General features: G+C 32.8%; 1 protein-coding gene across 4 annotated transcripts in view; it reads left to right on the forward strand.

Moving 5' to 3' along the window:
- LOC106061412 (proton-coupled amino acid transporter 2-like) overlaps positions 1–23,299 on the forward strand; it is a 34,073-nt gene extending 10,774 nt beyond the window's left edge. For all 4 annotated transcript variants that reach the window (XM_056037897.1, XM_056037895.1, XM_056037898.1 and 1 more), the window contains 5 exons: positions 1,045–1,189; positions 1,883–2,013; positions 4,048–4,226; positions 14,094–14,266; positions 14,976–23,299. In XM_056037897.1, the coding sequence (XP_055893872.1) occupies positions 1,045–1,189; positions 1,883–2,013; positions 4,048–4,226; positions 14,094–14,266; positions 14,976–15,214 (867 nt within the window). In that variant the 3' untranslated portion in view covers positions 15,215–23,299. The remainder of the gene's footprint in view (positions 1–1,044; positions 1,190–1,882; positions 2,014–4,047; positions 4,227–14,093; positions 14,267–14,975) is intronic.
- Positions 23,300–24,492: the final 1,193 nt, after the last annotated feature.

The raw sequence follows: 24,492 nt of genomic DNA on the forward strand, positions 1-24,492 counted from the left end.
ATTGGCGCAACTGTCTAGATGAAATGTTACCAACAAAACATTATGGTATTTCCCAAAAATGTAAATGTTCAGTAATTTTAATAGGTGTTAAGTAATTGTGACAGGCTAAATAACTTCTTGGGGTCCTACAACAGCATCCATTTTTGTTTATATAACGAGGTATGCATATTGTATTTAGAACCTAGTTTGGTGGACAGGTGTGGTTGTGGACCTATCCTCCCTTTGGGGTTCACATGAATAAATCAAGTAAGTCAAGCCATTCACATATTTATATGGGTAACAGGAAGCAGTGCCTTTACAGATAAACATGGGCCACCAGCTAGTTTGTAACTTTATTACAAACCCTGCTGTTTTGCGTAATATATGCATGTCACCATACAGATCAAGAATTTTTGGTTTCCCAGACATGTCAAGATGGAGATCAAGTCTGGGGCTGTCAAAAAGAATATGAGACACTTTCATCTTCTTCACTGCAGCAGGGGCACTGAGAATCAAAGTTTGGCCATAGCCATAAGAAATGTGAGCTAACAAGATAATGGCCTGTCCTGCACTGTGCTATATAAGATTGCTCAGGCCTGGACAGCCTCTACCACATAAAAGCCTCATGCGCTGTCAGATTCCTTTTTGAGATTTGTCCCAGCACTTAAACTACTTTTCCATTTCTATTTTTTTGGCTTGTTGCCAGAGCATGATGATAAAAAAGGTTAGAAAAATATGCATGAGTTACACTGAACTGACCAAGTCTGAAATGAATAACACCATCTTTTCTATATTTTTTTGTTTGCTGCACATGTAGACTTATTGGATAAAATATTAGGGTGAGATATCACTTGTAGTCAATTCAAATATATAGATTTATTTTTAGTTCTTGTGGGTATTATATTTGTACTGTTTGCCTAGTCTCTCCAAATAAATAATTTTATAGTTAAATTTCTGGTTTTACAATAGTAGTTTTTTTCCCCAAATTAGTCCAATCATGTTTATATAAGTTGTCAAATAGTTCATTACTGATAGACCAATTTGAACTAAATGTTCACTTTTCAGGTGGTTGAACAGTTTTATACAGAGCTTCCAAGTTTATTTCTCTTTGAAGTGATGGTGACTGTTGCTCTGTTACCTTATGTGTGTGTTAGAAACTTACAAATGTTGGCACCCTTTTCAGCCTTTGCAAATATACTTACTGTGACAGGTATTGATCCAATTAAACTGGACATAATTTTCTAACTGCAATAAAAAAAAAAAACTCTTTGTTTCAGTATGTTATGATATAAACATTTATTTTTTTACTATAGTTTCATTTTTCATGTATGATTTATTAAAGTCAGTATTACAAACATTATTTTTTCACCATCAATATTACCAATTTGGTGACAAAATTTTTATGATTATTGTAAACATTTCAAACAATGAGAAATAATGATTATTTAAAAAAAAATCAATTACACTTTCAAGTTTTATGCTGTAAATTATCAGCTAGAATCTGTAACATACTACACATTTCAAGTTAGGATGAGTATAGAACAGGAGTGAAGATTTGTACACTGTGTTTGGATGATGTCCTCTCTTTTAGAACACTTTTTTAAGATAATGATTCTTAATATTAAGAATTGTTTTCTCTGCCATGTTTTATAGTCAGTAATGTTGATATTGAAATTATGTTTTCAAAAATAGCTTTGGCCTTTTTCAGAAAGCATAATATATGTCTCTATGATGTTTTTTGAGAAATAAATATATATATATATTTATTATTGTGTCTTCATTTCAAAAATTACTTTTCCATGTCCTATCCAATATCATGCTCACTAACACCTTTATAATTAAGCATAGAAATATGTTTTCCAAAACCTAACTAACATTTTAATATATATTTGTATTTCTCCAGGCTTGATCATCACATTCCAGTATATTGTTCAAGATCTACCGGACACCTCAACTCGCCCAGCATTCAGCAACATTAATGAACTCCCATTGTTTTTCGGTACAGCCATTTTTGCTGTTGAAGGTATAAGTCTAGTAAGTTGAATTTTTGTCTAAAGATAATGCTAAAAAAAAAACAACAGGTTCATTGTTAGAAAAAAAAAGTCTGACAATAGTTGAATGTCATAATCAAAGATATTTTTGGGGCATAGTCTTGCAATAGCTGAATGTCATAATGAGATTTTTCTTTATTTTAAGAAATTTTCTATTTGAAAGGCTCAACCTTATGCTAGAAGTAGTCCTAATTTTATCATGTATCACACCAGCAGTAATAAACATTGGAAAAACAATATCAGGAGACTGTGATTTGTGAAACTGCACACCTACTCAGTACATTGCACACCTACTCAGTACATTGCACACCTACTCAGTACATTGTACACCTACTCAGTACATTGTACACCTACTCAGTACATTGCACACCTACTCAGTACATTGCACACCTACTCAGTACATTGTACACCTACTCAGTACATTGCACACCTACTCAGTACATTGCACACCTACTCAGTACATTGCACACCTACTCAGTACATTGCACACCTACTCAGTACATTGCACACCTACTCAGTACATTGTACACCTACTCAGTACATTGCACACCTACTCAGTACATTGCACACCTACTCAGTACATTGCACACCTACTCAGTACATTGTACACCTACTCAGTACATTGTACACCTACTCAGTACATTGTACACCTACTCAGTACATTGTACACCTACTCAGTACATTGTACACCTACTCAGTACATTGCACACCTACTCAGTACATTGCACACCTACTCAGTACATTGCACACCTACTCAGTACATTGCACACCTACTCAGTACATTGTACACCTACTCAGTACATTGCACACCTACTCAGTACATTGTACACCTACTCAGTACATTGTACACCTACTCAGTACATTGCACACCTACTCAGTACATTGTACACCTACTCAGTACATTGCACACCTACTCAGTACATTGTACACCTACTCAGTTCATTGTACACCTACTCGGTACATTGTACATATACTCAAGAAGAACAGCTAAACTAGATGACATATTATATCAAATGATAGTCAAGAAACTTATGTGTTAATATATATTCATTTATTAATGATCTTCACTACAGGTCATTTGGTATGCACATCAACTCAGACCCTATTTCTAGAGACTTTGAGTCATATTAAAAGAATGTAAAAGAATCCAAGGAAATTAATTAGAATTTATTTTTTAGTACACTTCAGTAGCCTTTTAGAGAGTAGATAGTTGTGGGAACTAAATTGAGGAGAATATAGAAGTAGAAGGTATACACTGAGGAAGTTTTTAAGTCATTCAATTTTGTTAAGTTCAATTCAATCATAAGTCAGTTAAAGAAGTCCTGCATAGTAAATTAGTTCTTCATTTTTTTTTATTCCTGTAGGCCTCTTTTATTTATTGATTCATTGTAGGAATTTAATAAGAGTATTCTTTGCTAGCGAGGATTTCTACAAGTATCTATTCAAGCTATTTATAATTCAGTGTTCTAGTATTGTGTTATTTTGAAGAAATTCAATGTATGAAATGTAGTATCTTCAGTACTTTCTTATTTCTGATATTTGTTGGATTACATTGGAGTATTGCTATCACTGGAAGCAGATGGACGAGATGCAGTGACTTGCTCAGAACTGAGACCCCTGGAGGAATCTGGTTGGTGGTCTATATCCCAGAAAGGACCACAGGCAGAGATAAAATGAACAGTATTCAACAGCTTTACATTCACATTATCTGCACATTTTGGTACATTGTGTTTTTGGATTTTATATACAAGGCATTGTATTAACAACACAATACCATTGTGGCAGAGATTTATAATTTAACTTTGACTTGGAGAATACAAATCAAATCATCTCAAAAAGTCATTTGAAAACTTTATTGGTTTAGTATGTGGTTGTAATTAACCAATGCTTTTAGAAAGGAGCAAAGTCTCAATCAATATTTTTATTTCAGTGGAATTATTATTTTTTTTTAGTATTTATTTTATTTACCTAGCTAGAGGATAATTTCATCTGATGAAATATTTGTATTTTCCTGCAGGTTCTTCCTCTAGAAAACAAAATGAGAAGTCCTCAGGATTTTGGTGGCTGGTTTGGAGTATTAAATCTAGGCTTGGTCATTACTATTTGTCTTTATGCTGCTGTTGGTTTCTATGGCTACTTACAGTTTGGTGAAGATGTTAAGGCTAGTATAACATTGAGTCTACCTACAGATTCATGGTGAGTTACTTATTACTTCTAGAACCTACTGTCTGCATTGCTTGGAAACTTAAACTTTGTTGAACAAACCAAAGAGTAATCACTCATTTATCTGATCTCACGTCAAATCTTTGAGCATTCGACTGTCCATTTCTTTAGAAAGAGTTAAGCTTTCCTTTTTTAAAATTGCTTTTTGCAATATTAAGGTTATAACATTTCATAGTACTTTGCAGTTTTTTTATTTCAAAAATTGTTTGTTACATATACAGAGTGTATACAATTCTGTTCATATTTCACATTCTGAAAGAGTGACTGAATAATCTATGATGTTAGTTTTATGCATCAGCCTCTTGGCGAAGGCTCAAATCCCACGTTTGCCCACAAAATGAAACAAATAAAAGAAAAACGTTTATTCAACAATAACACTTCAGAATTTCTTAAGTGAGCTCAGACTAAACAGTATTAACTCTTTGACTGCGGTGTTCCAAACATGGCTAAAACAAAAATTTATTGTTTAAGTACCAATAATGCTATAGTAACATATTTGGTATCAAAGTAAAGGTAAATGAATGGAGAATGTGAAAATGTAAACATCTTTCTATTTAAATATAAGATACAGATTATAATCTAAATAATACTAGACATATGTTACCCGCGACCCGCGGGTCTTTATTTGCTCATTACTGTCGATTTAGTCACTGAGAGTGTTTTGTAATTAAACGAAATAATAATGTAATAAGTAAAGCGAATGTGTCAATGTAAAAATAGTGTGAATGATGCTATGAAATCAAAATAGCTAATAGGCTTAAAACCATTTTTTCAAATTAAAACATTTGCTTGTAGGCCTACATATATTTGATTAAAATTTGAGATGAATAGACTTAATTTTGTATGTTCATTTGTTAAAGTATAAAGTAGATCTTGAGGTAGAATAGATCTAAATCTACACTAATCTAAATTGGCTTTTATAGAGTTCATTCTGTGTTGCGCATGCGTGACCTTTTTTCATGAATGAATATATGGCCTGTCTCAACACGGCTACGCAGCTTTAGCGAACAGCTAACGAATGTATTAAAAATGCTTTAGAAAAACAAATTTGAATGTTAATTTGATTAAAATATGAAATGAATGGACAATAATTAGTATGTTTATGTGTTAAAGCATAAAACTATCTTTGCGAAAAGAAATTTCATCATCTTAGAGTTCAATGAGGGTTTTAGACCTAGGCCTAGGAATGAAAGAATGTTCGCCAGGAAATCTGTAGTCACAGATATCAGGAAGTAATTAATGCAAAAAATGCTTTTGAAAAACAAAATTGAAGGTTAATTTTATTATATAATGAAATCAATGGATCTTCTTTTGTATTTTCATGTGTCAAAGTAAAAAATTATCTGCGCAAAGTGTATTTCTTAAAATTAGATCTAGGTCTAAATCCTTTCGATCGTTTCTCATGTCAACATTGTAGACATGGCCTAGATCCATAAAATACTATAGCTTTAATAGTGTCGGACAACTTTATTTTTTGTTAGGGTCTTAATGTGAGCAGGTCAGGCAGGCGCGAGTGGGGGAAGACCTATTCTTACTGCTGCTCAACATTAATTCATTTATAACAGTAGGCAGGTGGTAGCTCTACTGGGTGGGCCCAATCTGTGCACCTCGGTCTGCGACCAAGGGGCTAGAGTCGCCTTAGCAACCAGACAGCACAATTAAACTAAACTAAACTAATCTAGCTAACTAAAAGAACAAACTAAACTAAATTTATAAAACAAAATATAAATACATTTTATTCACAACAAACTTACAAAGCAATAAAAATATAGATGAATACAAAAAAAGATAAACTTTACAGAAACAACTAAATAAACTTAGAAATAAGCAACTAATCAACCTGACTATACCACTACCAACACTAATTAGAAACCCAAATGTCTAACTATCTTTACTAGATTACACCTAAAAATACCAACACTAAACACAACAGTACAGCAGACAGCTTAACTGTGGCAATAATATACTAATAAAGGCAGCTAGGCAGTGGAAATAATGACAGTACTACCACACAGTTAGGCAGTAGACATAACGACAGGAATTATAGCCTGCAATTACAAATACATAAAACATAAGACATAATAACAAAATAATAATGAATTAGATCTAGACAAACACATACAAAATAATACAGACATAAGGTAATATTCACTATCAGCCTGTAGCTAATGAAAGCAATACCTGAGTAAAAGTTAATGTCTATGCCACAACACCAGTTGGGCTAGACAACAATAACAAATCTAGATTTGGCTTAACAAAGCCGCCATCATGGAGCGTTGAGTAGGACGCAGCCATCTTCTACATTAAAAATTAAAATCGGCAACATGCCAACTTAATGGAGTGGTTATCCTAGCAATAAGATATTAATAAAAATACATAGGGGACATAAAATATTTACACATGGACAAACAATAAGGGGATCATTAAGGATGACGCAAGGGGGTGACGCTACTCAAGTTTACGGAACATCCGGTTCCATCAGAGGTAATCATGGCTAATTAACTAGCCAGTGATGTCACTCTACTAATCACTACTAATCAGTCTACATCTAGACTATAACAGTAGATGTAGGAATAACTAATACAAATATAAACTAAAGAAGTAAAAATAAAAACATTTTCCAACTTACAGGCGGTCCCAGCTGAAATTACACTACACACAATTAACTTTACACAGGCACTACTGTCAGCACTGACCACTGGTCAAGACAAAAGAGGGCTCAGCGTGGTTCCGGAGCTAGCTATAACTGGTCAGCGCGAACATATCGGAGAGCATGACGTCACGCTAATTACCTAAAACTAAACTGGACTACTGATTTCCCTAATTTGTACCTAGCCGTACGCTATAATAAAATCTAGAAAATTACTAAAGACACGGACTACACAACATTATATACCAAATTAAACAGCATTAAAAAGAGAACCTTAAAATTTAATCTTACAAAAATACAAAAAGGAAGAAGAAAGATATTTATGTTCTAAACTCGTACAGGGACCCTATACAGCTTCTAGACTTGCACTTAGACTGAAATTAGAAAATAACTACTAACCTAACCTAAGCGCTAAAGACAAAAATACGTAGAACTAATCAGGGACAAAGAAATGGAAACAGTGCCAACAACTCTAAGGCTAGTTAACTATTTTTAAAACTACTTTTCCTCTACGAGTAAAACACAAATAACAGAAAAAGACTAAAACTAGCAGAAGTTATAAATAGCGGAAACTACAAACACACAGCACTGACCTATGCAAGAAGAAAAGACACTAAATTAAATTATTCTAGCCTGGCCTATATAAAGTAAACAGATCGAAATACAGATAAAAATAGATAACAAATAGACCTGGGGTCGCACGCTCACATTCACCCCCGCTCAAAACTTTTGCGTCCCCGCAAAATAAAAATACACAAAATACAGTGATAAAAAGTCAAAATATATACAGCAGAAATAAAATAAAAATGAATTCATACAAGAGAACGGAGAACTATAACCATAGCTCTCAGGACTAAATGGCTTCACAAGTGGCAAAGCTTTCAACAGAAAACAATAAAAATACAGGTAATACAAAATATAGTGCATGACATCTTTAAAAAAATGGAACGATAAAAAAAGTAATTAACGAAAACTACATGGTTAGAGCAAATGACGCCCTAGCCAAACGTGATAAACTTAGCCACACAGACTAACAGGAACTCTATGAGGCTTAACTCAGTTCCTTAGCCACACAGGCTAAAACAAAGTCACACAGACTTATACAAAGCCACCAAGGCTTCAACAGACCCATAGTCACACAGACTTATGGCCAGCCACTGAAGGCTCACAATGGTCACAAAGACCAAAACATTTTGAAAAGTAAAACACCACATAGCTGACATGTTCAGCCAAATGGCAAAACACAAAAAAATGACAGTGGCAACACACAATCAATAGCAACCGCAAAGTGTCATAACACTAACCTGAGGTTAATGTGTTATAACTCATACAACCAGGGCATCTAACAGTGGTAGTAAGACATAGAAAATAAAAAATAAAAGGACCACTGTCAGACAATTCAACCTAACATGACATTAATGAGCACCTTAAGCACTTCAAAAAAAGTCAAACTACTTACAAAAACATTACATGGCCTTCCAAAGGCAAGAACTACCTAAAACTAAACTGGACTACTGATTTCCCTAATTTGTACCTAGCCGTACGCTATAATAAAATCTAGAAAATTACTAAAGACACGGACTACACAACATTATATACCAAATTAAACAGCATTAAAAAGAGAACCTTAAAATTTAATCTTACAAAAATAAAAAAAGGAAGAAGAAAGATATTTATGTTCTAAACTCGTACAGGGACCCTATACAGCTTCTAGACTTACACTTAGACTGAAATTAGAAAATAACTACTAACCTAACCTAAGCGCTAAAGACAAAAATACGTAGAACTAATCAGGGACAAAGAAATGGAAACAGTGCCAACAACTCTAAGGCTAGTTAACTATTTTTAAAACTACTTTTCCTCTACGAGTAAAACACAAATAACAGAAAAAGACTAAAACTAGCAGAAGTTATAAATAGCGGAAACTACAAACACACAGCACTGACCTATGCAAGAAGAAAAGACACTAAATTAAATTATTCTAGCCTGGCCTATATAAAGTAAACAGATCGAAATACAGATAAAAATAGATAACAAATAGACCTGGGGTCGCACGCTCACATTAAGTTTGTTTTAGGGCTACAATACATACACTAAGGTCTAAGTTTGTACCCAAGAAACATTCCTGCCAAATTTTATCAAGATTGGTCAAGCGGTTTTGATGTCTATAAGTAACATACATACACCTCACATTCTACTTTATAGTATAGATGACACTCAGAAAAAAAAATGGATGCCAACTTTAGAACTTTTGAGACCTAAATTTAGATTTTGTTCTTTGTATTACTGTTGAAACAGCATATTTAGACTATTTACAGCATTTTCAAAAAGAAATGTGATAAAACAGTCAATAAAAGATGATGAATCATTGATTATATTATTATTTTTACCTGGTTTTTTAGTCTGAAAAAAAAGTGAAAATTATTGCGCTTTTCATTACTACCAATAACAATAGATACCAGTACTAAATCTATCAACCAAATGCACTCAAATATTATGTACATTTGAATCAATGGGATATAGATCTAGATTTGTCTTCTTTTTATTTGCCTAGAACATCTTTCATTCTAATACTAGACCAGTGCAAGACATAGGCTAGTGAGAGATCAAAGCCTAAATCTCTAACTAGATGAAGGACAATAAAAATCCTAATTCATTTTACCTAAGATTTAGACATCTAATAGATCATTATTACTGTTCCTTTGTGATAAATTATGGATTTAGAATAGTTTTATATTTTACTTTTATTTAGTAGTAAACCTTTTGGAGTGCAACTTGAACCAGTATAGTGATGGTGATGATTTTTACCAAAAAGGAATACTAAAAAAAATTGCTAAAAAATATACCAAGAAAAGGCCTAGCATGGTGGATGAATATTGGATTTAGATCTGCCATTTCTGTTGTTTTCATTTATCTTAGGCTTAGTTCTATAGGAATCTACAAAGGTGTAAAGATAAAAGCATAGATCTAGTCAACCGTGATCTTCATTCAGGACCTAGCCCTATAGTCTAATCTAAGGCTAAGGCCTAAGCATATAAAATATAAGGCAATACTAGATCTAAATCTAAATGCTAATAATGTCCAAGTCTGCTTCATCCTATGCTAAATCTTGATCAAGATCTTCATTATTACAATTCATAGAAGTATAAATAAAACAATAATAAAGCTTCTTCAGTAGTAAACATTGTGGGTGTGTCTTGGACAAGCATAGCCATGATGTTGTAGATTTTTACAGATAAACAATACTAAAAAAAAAAAAAGAAAATGGGGAAAAAATGCCCACAGTGATCACAGTGGATGATTATTTGATGTAGATCTATCATTTCCTTTCTTTTTATTTACCATAAGCTTAGATCTAGAGATATATCTAGATCTAGAGTCCAAGTCTATAGATAAAAGCTTAGATCTAGTCAATCTTGATCTACAGACTACACCTGACCTACTGACAATAATAGATTTAGATCTAAATACTAATAATATAGATATAAATACGCTAAATTTATTAAAATTTAGACCTACCTGGATCTAATCTTTATATCTAGATCAAATTCTTCATTATTACTATTTATTTGTGATAAATTTTAGAATAATTATAAAGTTTCTTCAGTAGTCAACATTGTGGGTGTGTCTTGGAATAGCGTAGTCATGGCGACGTTTTTTTACATTGTAAAAAAAGTAATAAATAAATGTCTAAATAAAGCCAAAAGCTTCTCATTTCTATGTAAACAAAGGATGAAGAACTCTTTTATAAAGTAAAAATAGTTCCACTGTTGTTAGTTAAAAATTTTAATTTAAAAATGCAACGAAACAAAGGTAGGGTAAGAACGTCTATGGGATAGACGTTCCGTGCGTTTAGGGGTAGTCAGACCGTCTATGGGATAGACGCTCCGCACTCAATGAGTTAAAATATACATTAGATGGTAAATTTTCTAATAAAAATAAAATAGGGAAAATTAATTGTGTATGATAATTGAAAGTAAGTTTAGCATTGGCTAGGAATAAAAAGTTGTTTTGTTTTGTTTTGTTTTTTTTAATAAATACATGTTTTGCTCTAGGTCTAGTAATGCTAAATACAAATAATTTGTGACTGCTAGAGTTGTGCTTATTGTGCTAAGATTCTTTGAGAAAGAAAATATAATTAGAATTAAAATTGAGCTCACTTAAATGTCAAGATAATAGTAGCCTACATCAATAAATCACTTAAGTGAAGACAAGATACAAGACACATAACATAATCCACAAACTGTAAAGCAGTTCAACATAATCTACAAAACGTGTCCTTTTTTTTTTAACAAAAGCAAATATAAAAACTATTTTTATAACTCAATCCTTCAATCTTAATTAAACATTTCAATTGTGCTATGTATGCTGCCCTGTTGATCAGTTGTAGAGATGGGAATCGAACCCAACTTTTAAAGTTCGGGTTCGGTTCGGTTAGATTTAAGTTCGAGTTCGGTTCGGTTCGATGATGAGTATAGTTCGGGTTCGGTTCGGTCAGGTCTAAAGTTCGGGTTCGGCTCGGTTCGATGTTATGATATTATGTAATAGCAATAATTAAGTTATAAGGTTTAATGCAATTTATTAGTTAAAACACTTTCTTTTGAATTTTTATATAAAACAAATACTTTGCAATATATAATAGGCCTATGCGCAATACTTTTTCCAAAATAATGTTGCCTACATACATTTTAAGCGTTGTAAAAATTTCTTAATGGAAATAGAAATGAAGATGCGGCAGGTTTTCGCTCAAGTCGGCAAGTGGTTTAATTCCGGGCGTGACTAGGCGCTAAGCGTATTCTAACCTTTTTCTCTTTGAAAGGCTAATATCGATGTGCTTTCTTTCAGAACGCACTATTCATCATAATAAAAAAATAAAGGGCCATATTAAATCTAATAATAAAGAGGCAGACCTGGCCAATAGAATTTTGTAAGGGACATTCTAGGTAGGCCTACATATTGCGCACGTACTTCTATAATGGGCGTGATCTTTTTAAAATAAATATTCTTCGTGTAAAGACGTCTCTATCGATGATTTTTTTTTTCACTCATAAGTCATCACTATAATAAATTGCAATATACGGAAGAAACTCGACTATTCGAGACAAAAAATGCAGAAGAATCACACTAGCGGAGATGTTTTAAAATATTTTCTTTAAAATGTTTTGTCCCATATTGTGCATACGCGCCTCGCAAAAAGCAGTCTACAGTTGACAAGGTCTTATTAGAAGATAAAATGTCATCTCCTACTTAATATATTTTAATTTTTAAACATGTAATTATACTAATATTCAGATAAGTTACACAAAAAATAAATCATTTTTTTCGACGCCCCTTCTCCTTGTTAGTTGGTCGTTGGTTTGTCACTTACAAACAGCTAGCACAATTGAACCAATAACGGCGTTTTATATTTTTACCGGTAAGGATAGTATAGAGGGACTTCTTACGCTGGGCAGGGAACGTATCCCGTATGGGAGACAAACGTATGCCAAAGGCAGTCTTTTTTGGTGAGCTAAAAGGTGGTCGACGTAACATAGACGCCCCACGGAAACGCTTCAAAGACCAGCTCATGCGTCAACTTTCCTTAGCTGACATAGAAGATAGCACCCGGTTGCATGCAGTCTCAGAACGAGTCAGTTGGAGTTCACTCCCGAAGGCAGCGGGATACACATTTGAGACCAAAAGAAAATCCGCTGCCGAGGACAGACGCAGACGCGAAAAGAAAAAACTAAATCGACCACCTGCGGACAGTGGTTATGCTTGTCCTGGTGTGGCAAAATATGTAGGTCACAGCTGGGACTACGCAGCCATAGGAAAAACTGCATTCCTCACTAATCTTCGGACTCGAAGACACGCTTTTTTAATTAATAAACTTTAAAATAAATTTCTTATGTGAACAACTCAATATAGCCTAACTGTTATTACAATATTCACATATTGAACTTGAGATAGAGATGTAATATTAATGAAATATACTGATATTTAAACAAAATCTAGGTTACCACAAAACAACGTCTTTACTCTTTCATGTCTCAAGATTGTCTGCCGTTTCACATTTGCATTACGCTAATTTCATCATCTTCAATGCATTAACACAAATCAATCGCTTAACCTCTTCTTACCGCCACCATGAAACACACACACACTCTATGACAACCCTTTTTATCAGGATGTTGCGTCTCCCCATCTCCCAATTCAAGGTACTCGCCATCCCCACCCACGGGGGAAGACCCAAAGTTTGAGAAACGCTGCATTAAAAATACTGATCATTAATGCAAAACAGAATAATGGTAAAAATATTTAGAGGCGTAGCTAGGAATGTTTCATCATTTGGGGGCCCGGGAGGGCTTGACCTCTTTGGGGGCCCCTTCATTTTGCGTAATATTCAATATTTATTGTAAAATCCACTCATTTTGGGCCCCCCCTCAAGTGAGGCCCAGGGGGATTTTCCATTTCTCGCCCTCCTCCCCCACCCTTGCTACGCCACTGATAATATTCCTAAATAAAATATTTCACAATTTTGTAAAAATAAATCACTAAATAGAAGATAATTAAAATTTATTTTAAACTAGAAAACAAATGAACTTATTGTAGATTTATACCTACACTCTATAATCGGCGACAAATATTCTACTCTCAACTAACAGCCATCTCAAATAAAAGTGACAATATTTTAATGTTGACTCTCTACTTACTAGGAACTAGAGTCTAGATCTAGATCTAATTAGAGGGCGCCTATTCGACTCAAAACCAATATTACAAACAGCCCGCGAAAATTCAAGGCCAGAGGGGAGTCGGCACGTAGGGAAAAACCCATGGGAATCTTAGCGCGCCGCTTTTTGTTCTTTTTAAAGTTTTCAAAATACCCCCCCCCCCCTCTCCCACGTTTTCAAAGTATAATGGAATCATTAGAATTTAAATAAAATATGTAATTTTTTTTATTATTAATAATCCAAAAATATAAAAAAAAAAGGATGTACAAATTGCAAAATTAGTTCGGTTAAGAAAAGGAGGGTTCGTTCGGTTCGTACCGAGCAGTTTTAAAGTTCGGGTTCGGTTCGGTCATAAGTGAGGTTCGAGTTCGGTTCGTTTCCCATCTCTAATCAGTTGTCTCAATTGTCCCAGACTCATACCCTGCCTGATGCCATCCCCCATTGTCCAATTGTTGTTAAAATTGTATACATTTTTTTTAGGTGGTACTTGTCAGTCAAATTGATGTTGGCCTTGGCCATCTTCATCTCCTACAATGTACAGTTCTATGTACCTATAAAAATTTTATGGCCAAATCTGCAACATCGTTTTCATAATAGAATCATTCGCAGATATGGAGAATTTATTTTTCGGATAGTCCTAGTATTAGTTACATGTAAGTATTTTGTATTTTATCCATTTCATTTATTTTTGTACGTCTTTTGTTCAAAATATCGATACACAATAAGCGCATTCTGCAAGTTTAAATCTAAATATTTTTGCCACTATTAATTCAGCAATATAGTTTCCTACACTTTTTTTTATTGGACACCATAGTCAAGTCCTTGACCACAGATCTCAATATTTTAGGTCAAGTTTAGTTTACTCAGTTTCAATTTAGAGTGGATAGTAGAGGTTGATTTCCCAACTCCTAATGTAAAAATAGATACAGTTATTGAAATAAACATCAACCTAATCATCTAACATAGACTGTAAGTGTGAAACAATAACAAAATGATGGCAACTATAGTCCCCATTTCAAAGTGAAGAATTGAATTTAATCAGGATTGTTAATGAAGGTAACATCAGTTTTGTGAATTTTGAAAAAAAAAACAACATGCAGCTGCCATAGATGTACATTTTGTAGTTTAGCATAAAAGTTCAACTTTTTTGTGGACTAAAATAGCTTGCCTTTATTATCACTGTGTGATTGTACTAGTTGAATATTTGTACTTCTGTAATAAACTTCTCAAAAATAATAATAATACAATAGTTCTGATTATAATGATCTGCAGTTTTCTTCAGAGCTGTGCACTTTTGACTCATTCAACTGAAACCATTTAGTCTTGTCTTGATTTCTAAGGGAAATGACCTTTTTTTTTTAGTTGGCTTTGCTGCTGCCATCCCACATCTGGATTTACTCATTTCCTTGATTGGAGCATTCCTAAGCACATCACTTGCCCTGATACTACCAGCCATCATTGAGATTGTGACCCTGTCAGCAGAGGATGAACACCTGCCTTGGTATATTGTAGTAAAGAATATATTGATATTTCTCCTTGGACTAGTAGGCTGTTTCACTGGCACATACTCTGCTATTAAAGACATTGTGAATTCTTTTTAGAATTGAGTTAGTTTTAAAATCTGTTCATTTGTGTAGCTGCCAAAATGTTGCCTGTGGATTAATTTTTAAATATTTCTGTCATTGACTGGATTTTTTCACTGCTAAAGTATTTCTGTATTTATTTGAAGATATTTTTATTTTTAATGATGCCATTTCAGTTTTTGGTTTACTGATATGTTGATGTTAATTAAAATATTGCTATACCAACTTATAGTTAATCAATTAAATTAATTAGCAATGGTCTGGTCAATTGCATTTTGTCAACAAATTCTCATTTTGTTAAATTGCTGTACTTGATTTTAATTAAATTTAATGATTTCACCCCAAATAAATATTGTCAGAAATAAGTCTACTAGCTTAAAGGGAATCTCCTATGGTTTTGACAATTTTTGATATAATATATAATTTGATTTACAGATAATGAATATATTATTCCTTTTTTTTTTTATTTGCAATAATAACTTAGAAATTGATGTTTTTCCAACGTAATTTTCCTGCGCATTAAAACAGTCAGACTTTCACCGGGTTTCTATGTGACATCACAAATACGTTTAATTTAATCTATTGACTTCTGTAAAACAGGAGACCATACAACAAAAATTACATTCTGGTAAAAGAAATATATCTTCGACTATGCAGTTAGATGTAGGATCTTGTATGCAAAGAAAAAAATGCGCATTAAAAGTAGATTTACATGCTTGACTAACCACGGCAGTGAGTATTTTCTCGCCTGACCACTCAACACACAACAAACACTATTGCTTGGTTGTCTTGTCATGACCGACTACACATAGTCTCGACTAGCCTTACACTGACCAGTTTGTTGGAATCAGTCAGATACATGATCTATTTACTTCTTGGGACAGGGAAAGGCTTAGATGAAAATGTTACTTTTTTTCTCGAGTTGGTTATCCAATCCTTTTAGATCTATTTATACAAGTATATATATATATATATATATATATATATATAACTGTATCATAGATCTGGACTAGGCCGTCACTAAGTCTAACAGCTACTGTAAGAAAGAAGCGATACGATTGGTTAAATGTAGTTTCTCTTTCAGTATTGTTGAGGGAAGTGATGTTTGAAATAGCTTAAAACAAAATCTCAAAGAATCCCGTTTTTTTGAGATGTCAAGAATTTACTGACTAATTTATTAAACATAAATGTTACTAAGCATTTAAATACAATTAAATACAAAATGGTAAAATGTTTACTATTAAAACTTTTCACGCAGAATTTAAATATGTCAATAACTCAAATTAAAAAACCTTCGGAGTTTCCCTTTAAAAGCATTATAGCTTCAAAACTCTAGCTGTTCAAAATATTTTTAAAATTTTCATCACAGTCTTGACACACACCACTGGTCTAGTAATATCTTGAAGGTAAAGTCTCAAATCAAACATTTTTACAATATTTTCAAGGTAAAGTACATCTCAAGTCAAATATTCATTAAAAAAAATAAATGAAACATCCACTTAAAAAAAGATTCAGTTCAAATGTTTAAAGATTAAAGCATACTGCTGTCAAATCTCTTTCATAAAACCAAATACTTCACAATTTATGAAAACCTGGCTTCACTCTGATACAATCAGGTAGAAATTTTTTTCTCTAGGAAGTGCATTATTTTTAATTCTTTCTATCTGGTGTTTGACATAAAGCAACAAGACATTATCTGTTCTGACTTCACAAATGTTTGTTTGAATCAAGTGTAGTGAATGTATTACAAATACTTGTGTGGTTACCTCATTTGTCTTTTATACTTTTAATGTTGATATTGTGTTTTTTTTTAATATACTTCTATTGTTGATATTTTGACTTCTGGATATTTTCTAATATAATGCCTACATCAAATTGTCTTTCAACTTTGTAAAGATTGTAATGATCAAGCTACCTATACATTTTATTTTTAAAATTATGTTTAATTACTGTTTGTGTTGGACAGAAAAGCAATTAATTTTTTTTTATTATTCATTTAATTTGTACTATTGTCAACTTATTCTTTAAAATGCTCACATTCAAAGTTTCCAGAAATTAATTCTAAAGGTGTCAATATGCACATTTTGTTTCCCTTTTAGAAACAACTTCCATGACCTAGTTTGGCTTTTTATTAATTTCCTCTATTAGATAGTTTAGTTTCATAGAAATAGCATGAGCAAACATATTGCAATCACTTCTAACTTCAACACTTATTGCAATAACTTCTAACTTCAAAACATATTGCAATCACTTCTAACTTCAAAACATATTGCAATCACTTCTAACTTCAACAAATATTGCAATCACTTCTAACTTCAAAACATATTGCAATCACTTCTAACTTCAACAAATATTGCAATCTCTTCTAACTTCAACAAATATTGCAATCACTTCTAACTTCAAAACATATTGCAATCACTTCTAACTTCAACAAATATTGCAATCACTTCTAACTTCAAAACATATTGCAATCACTTCTAACTTCAACAAATATTGCAATCACTTCTAACTTCAACAAATATTGCAATCACTTCTAACTTCAACACTTATTGCAATCACTTCTAACTTCAAAACATATTGCAATCACTTCTAACTTCAACACATATTGCAATCACTTCTAACTTCAACAAATATTGCAATCACTTCTAACTTCAAAACATATTGCAATCACTTCTAACTTCAAAACATATTGCAATCACTTCTAACTTCAACACATATTGCAAACACTTCTAACTTCAACAAATATTGCAATCACTTCTAATTTCAAAACATATTGCAATCACTTCTAACTTCAAAACATATTGCAATCACTTCTAACTTCAAAACATATTGCAATCACTTCTAACTTCAAAACATATTGCAATCACTTCTAACTTCAACACTTATTGCAATCACTTCTAACTTCAAAACATATTGCAATCACTTCTAACTTCAAAACATATTGCAATCACTTCTAACTTCAACACATATTGCAAACACTTCTAACTTCAACAAATATTGCAATCACTTCTAATTTCAAAACATATTGCAATCACTTCTAACTTCAAAACATATTGCAATCACTTCTAACTTCAAAACATATTGCAATCACTTCTAACTTCAAAACATATTGCAATCACTTCTAACTTCAACACTTATTGCAATCACTTCTAACTTCAAAACATATTGCAATCACTTCTAACTTCAACACTTATTGCAATCACTTCTAACTTCAAAACATATTGCAATCACTTCTAACTTCAAAACATATTGCAATCACTTCTAACTTCAAAACATATTGCTATTACTTCTAACTTTAAAACATATTGCTATTACTTCTAAATTCAAATCATATTGTAATCACTTCTGACTTCTTTATAATGTTATTCGACTTCTTTACAAGTTTTATGAAAATATTTTGCAAATATATTTATTGTTTATAAAAACACTGCTAAAGAGTTACTTGAGAATTACTTGACATAGGTGATATAGAACATTATAAAAACGTTTAGTAAAGTTATACAAGTTGGGTTTTTAAAATTTATTTTTCATATTAATCCTTGATATCTTGGTCAATAGTATGGTTATCATTTTAAACTATCCACTTTCTAAATGGCATTGATATGAATTATAATGATGACTTTTTTTTGTTTGTTTATTTATTAGCTATAGTATATATTTTTTCAATTATCAGTAAAAAAAAATGATTTCATACTTCTGTGTAGACTTTTTCATGTTGAAATAATTTAGTCATAAAAAAAAAAGAAAAGCCCCAACAAATTAAAATTTTCATTTGGTCTTGTGTACTATCCATTCTTCATTTGTCTAAGAAAAAAGTTTGATCAATTTATTTCACTCATGGGAATCAATACTCTGTTAGAATCATTTTGTTGTGCTACTTTGTATTGAAATTTACTTTGTACAAATGTAAGGCCCTCTATTCCCTGCAATATCTATGTTAATGTCAATATTTCTGCTCATATTACATTACTTTTGAAGTCAGTTCTATGACTTGAAACACAGAAGAGTGACTATCCAAACCTCTGTCTCTAACCTTTTTTTTTTAAGTTGTATTAAAAAAACAAGTAAAAATGTTAACATTTTGTTTTTTTATATGTATATCATATGTCCTGTTGTAATGTCAGTTACTTGTAGTTGTTGACTATCTACTGGTTGAACATTTGTGCTGGTAAGTTCTGTGGACTTGCTAATGTTGAACTGTCATAGGTATTTTTTTTTTTTTAAATTCCTATTAACTTAACCTTACTGTAGGTGAGGGTCGTACATTCCACTTAAAATATACAAGTCTGAAAATTTAATATTTCATTTTCCACTAAATTTATTTGTTTCTATCAAGTGTCATGGTTTTATCATCCTTACTCACCCTACCAGGAAGTAGCTATGTAACCTTGTTTAACAATTTTGTTTTTGAAATTGACAATCAAATTTGTGTTATTAAAAAGTGTCTGAAGGTTGTCATAGAGTCCAGTTACAAAGTGTTGCATCCTGGGATCTGAATTCTCTGTGATTTGTGAAAAGTAGATCTCTTGTTAAATAATTCTGGTCCAAGAAATTTTGCCACTGATAATGTGCTCTGTAGATGTAGTTTTTCTTTGTATAATGAACCTACTTTTGTTGAATTGTCCTTGTAATGTGCTCTGTAGATGTAGTTTTTCTTTGTATAATGAGCCTACTTTTGTTGAATTGTCCTTGTAATGTAGCTCTGTAGGGAGCCATCTGTGAATGAACTGAGATAATGTCTTGTCCATGAACTAACGTCAGCTGAATTTCTGCTTATCCCTGTTTGTGTTTTCACTCTTCCATGCCTTTAATAAAGTTTCTACATCATTATCTTTATATTTATGTCAGCTCAGCTTCTTTCTGGACACTGATGGCATGACTATCTGAAAGAAAAAATGCAACACTTAAAGGGGATGACTTTGCCTCAGGCATAAAACCTGTTAAGAAATTATTTAATAACAACTTCCTCTCATAATTGTAAACCAAATTACAACTAAAAAAATGCACAAGTTCATTTTATTAGCTAACCTTCTATTAGATCTAAACTAAAGTTATAACTCACCTAAAACAGCTGAAATTAGTGAAATTGAAGGTCCTGAGTCAAAAACGTGTATCTGCCTTGTTTTGCTATTTACAGAAGAAATGAAGTATCATTTCTAAACACTAACCTATATTCTTTTATATTTAAATGAAAATTCATGGGAAACAACTCAGGAAAAACGTTTTTAAAGCCTTTCACATTTTTAGTATTGAGTAGGCAAAGTCACCCCTTGAAGCAAAGTCACCCCATTTCAACAGTTTCTAGAACTATTTCTCTACGTTTCCATAACTAGTTTGTAGCACTACTTGTCTAAGTTTACATAACTAGTTTCTAGCACTATTTCTCTAAGTTTACATAACTAGTTTCTAGCACTACTTCCCCAAGTTTACATAACTAGTTTCTAGCACTACTTCCCCAAGTTTACATAACTAGTTTCTAGCACTACTTCCCTAAGTTTACATAACTAGTTTCTAGCACTACTTCCCTAAGTTTACATAACTAGTTTTTAGCACTACTTCTTTAAGTTTACATAACTAGTTTCTAGCACTACTTCCCCAAGTTTACATAACTAGTTTCTAGCACTACTTCCCCAAGTTTACATAACTAGTTTCTAGCACTACTTCCCTAAGTTTACATAACTAGTTTCTAGCACTACTTCCCTAAGTTTACATAACTAGTTTTTAGAACTACTTCTCTAAGTTTACATAACTAGTTTCTAGATTTGATTTGTTGATATGAGGCACATCGGCACAATTTAGGCCATGTCGTGCCTGCAGTCCCTTAAGGACTACTCTCTCTCTAAACAGCAAGGGCCAGATTCTATACAGTAATATAATTAAAATTAAGGTCTATTCACAGTTAAAATAGTAAAGGTAGTAAAAATTTAAATATTTGGTAAAAATCTAATGTAAATAGTGTATGTTCACAAATTCAGAAATCACATCTTCGTAGATAGCCCCACTTCCCGAATAAAGCCCAGTACCTTCCCAGGGTCGACATTATTAAATAGTGTTTTTAGATTAGTGGCTCTAAAATGTTTCGCCCTGACATCCTGGTATCTGGGGCAATCAACGAGGATATGTTCCACGGTGAGGCGAGAGTCACAGTACTCGCAAAGTGGGGGCTCCTCTCTCTTCAGTACAAAAGAGTGCGTGATGTAGGTGTGGCCAATCCTAAGTCTGGACATGGTTGTGCTACCACGCCTTGTCAGACCCTTAGATGTGGGCCGCCACCTGACATCCGCCACAATCTGCCTGAGTTTACTGTGAGTCTCAGCCTCCCATCGGTTCTGCCACTCTCGATAGGTGGCAGAGGCAATACTTTGTCTCAGGTCCGAGTAGGGGATTTGGGTTCCTGACACCGCATGATTTAGGGCTCTCTTTGCTTCTCTGTCTGCGGCTTCGTTTCCCTCAATGCCAACATGGGAGGGGACCCAGATGAAGGTGACATCCCTAGTTTCTAGCACTACTTCTTTAAGTTTACATAACTAGTTTTTAGCACTACTTCTTTAAGTTTACATAACTAGTTTCTAGCACTACTTCTTTAAGTTTACATAACTAGTTTCTAGCACTACTTCTTTAAGTTTACATAACTAGTTTCTAGCACTACTTCTTTAAGTTTACATAACTAGTTTCTAGCACTACTTCCCCAAGTTTACATAACTAGTTTCTAGCACTACTTCCCTAAGTTTACATAACTAGTTTCTAGCACTACTTCCCTAAGTTTACATAACTAGTTTCTAGCACTACTTCCCTAAGTTTACATAACTAGTTTCTAGCACTACTTCTCTAAGTTTACATAACTAGTTTCTAGCACTACTTCTCTAAGTTTACATAACTAGTTTCTAGCACTACTTCTTTAAGTTTACATAACTAGTTTCTAGCACTACTTCTTTAAGTTTACATAACTAGTTTCTAGCACTACTTCCCTAAGTTTACATAACTAGTTTCTAGCACTACTTCTCTAAGTTTACATAACTAGTTTCTAGCACTACTTCTTTAAGTTTACATAACTAGTTTCTAGCACTACTTCTCTAAGTTTACATAACTAGTTTCTAGCACTACTTCTTTAAGTTTACATAACTAGTTTCTAGCACTACTTCTTTAAGTTTACATAACTAGTTTCTAGCACTACTTCTTTAAGTTTACATAACTAGTTTCTAGCACTACTTCTCTAAGTTTACATAACTAGTTTCTAGCACTACTTCTCTAAGTTTACATAACTAGTTTCTAGCACTACTTCCCCAAGTTTACATAACTAGTTTCTAGCACTACTTCCCTAAGTTTACATAACTAGTTTCTAGCACTACTTCTCTAAATTTACATAACTAGTTTCTAGCACTACTTTTCTAAGTTTACATAACTAGTTTCTAGCACTACTTCCCCAAGTTTACATAACTAGTTTCTAGCACTACTTCCCTAAGTTTACATAACTAGTTTCTAGCACTACTTCTCTAAGTTTACATAACTAGTTTCTAGCACTACTTCTCTAAGTTTACATAACTAGTTTCTAGCACTACTTCTTTAAGTTTACATAACTAGTTTTTAGAACTACTTCTCTAAGTTTACATAACTAGTTTCTAGCACTACTTCCCCAAGTTTACATAACTAGTTTCTAGCACTACTTCTCTAAGTTTACATAACTAGTTTCTAGCACTATTTCTCTAAGTTTACATAAGATCATTTACTTCTAATCTTGTTCCAGAGTTCCTTGTGAACATAGATTATCTCCCATCACATGTGTACATTCTCACTATTTCCCTGTGATATGTTTATTGTTCTCAGAAGTTTTATTGATTCATAAAAACTTTGGTCAATGTAAATTATCATTATGATTATTATTTTTTTTATACGCTATGTAGTGTCAATGTGAATCTATTTCCTAAGAAGCTTTGTTAAGTTCCGCAGCTACTTAAATATGGTCTCAGACTTGCTGCATAGTAATTAGATATCAGTTATTTTATTTGAAATTCAATAGCTTATTTTGTGATTCATGACATACACACTTTATTTTTTTTAATTTTTTTTTTTAATAGGTTTTGAAATAAAAATTCTTATATAGTTTTCTTTGACTTTTTAAAATTTTTATCCTCAGGTTTTGTCAATAGCAATACTGTACATTGTACACTGGAGACACTGTTGCCTGTTGTGCATAGACCTGTATACACATTAATGCAGGCATCCTTCCTGTTCTTTTAATTGTTTCTACACATTGTACACAGTTTGTACACACTCTACCCAGAGTTGTCAAAACATTGTATACACAGTTGTCTACACATTGTACAATCAGTTTCTACACATTGTACACACAGTTGTCTACACATTGTTTAAAGAGTTTCTACACATTGTACACACAGTTGTCTACACATTGTTTAAAGAGTTTCTACACATTGTACACACAGTTGTCTACACATTGTTTAAAGAGTTTCTACACATTGTACACACAGTTGTCTACACATTGTTTAAAGAGTTTCTACACATTGTACACACAGTTGTCTACACATTGTTTAAAGAGTTTCTGCACATTGTACACACAGTTGTCTACCTTTAATGCAGGCATCACTTCCCGTTCTATTACAAAAGGGAGAGAAACACTATGAGTTACAATTATCTTAGCTGGAAAAAAGACTATTAGACCTTTTTATTTTCTTTACTGTTCCTTACATTATGTTGCCACAACTGATTTCCTAGTCAATTAAGTCAACTTAGGCGAGTCTACAATTTAATACTCCATTCTAGCACTTTGCTATAGGGGGAAAAGTATGTGACCTTTCTCATTTGTGATCAAATCTTTGTTTCCTTAAATATGTTCACAGTTATTCTAGAATGTAAAATACGTCCGAGGATTTTTGGTATTAAGTATTAAGTCCAGTTCTGGACTAGGTAAGTACCATACTGTAACCAGAGAAAACATGAGGTGACTAGATAAGTGCCATACTGTAACCAGAGAAAACATGAGGTGACTAGGTAAGTACCATACTGTAATCAGAGAAAACATGAGGTGACTAGGTAAGTACCATACTGTAACCAGAGAAAACATGAGGTGACTAGGTAAGTACCATACTGTAAAAAGAGAAAACATGAGGTGACTAGGTAAGTGCCATACTGTAACCAGAGAAAACATGAGGTGACTAGATAAGTGCCATACTGTAACCAGAGAAAACATGAAGTGACTAGGTAAGTACCATACTGTAACCAGAGAAAACATGAGGTGACTAGGTAAGTACCATACTGTAACCAGAGAAAACATGAGGTGA

Source organism: Biomphalaria glabrata, chromosome 8 (assembly GCF_947242115.1).
Source record: "Biomphalaria glabrata chromosome 8, xgBioGlab47.1, whole genome shotgun sequence".
NCBI lineage: Eukaryota > Metazoa > Mollusca > Gastropoda > Planorbidae > Biomphalaria > Biomphalaria glabrata.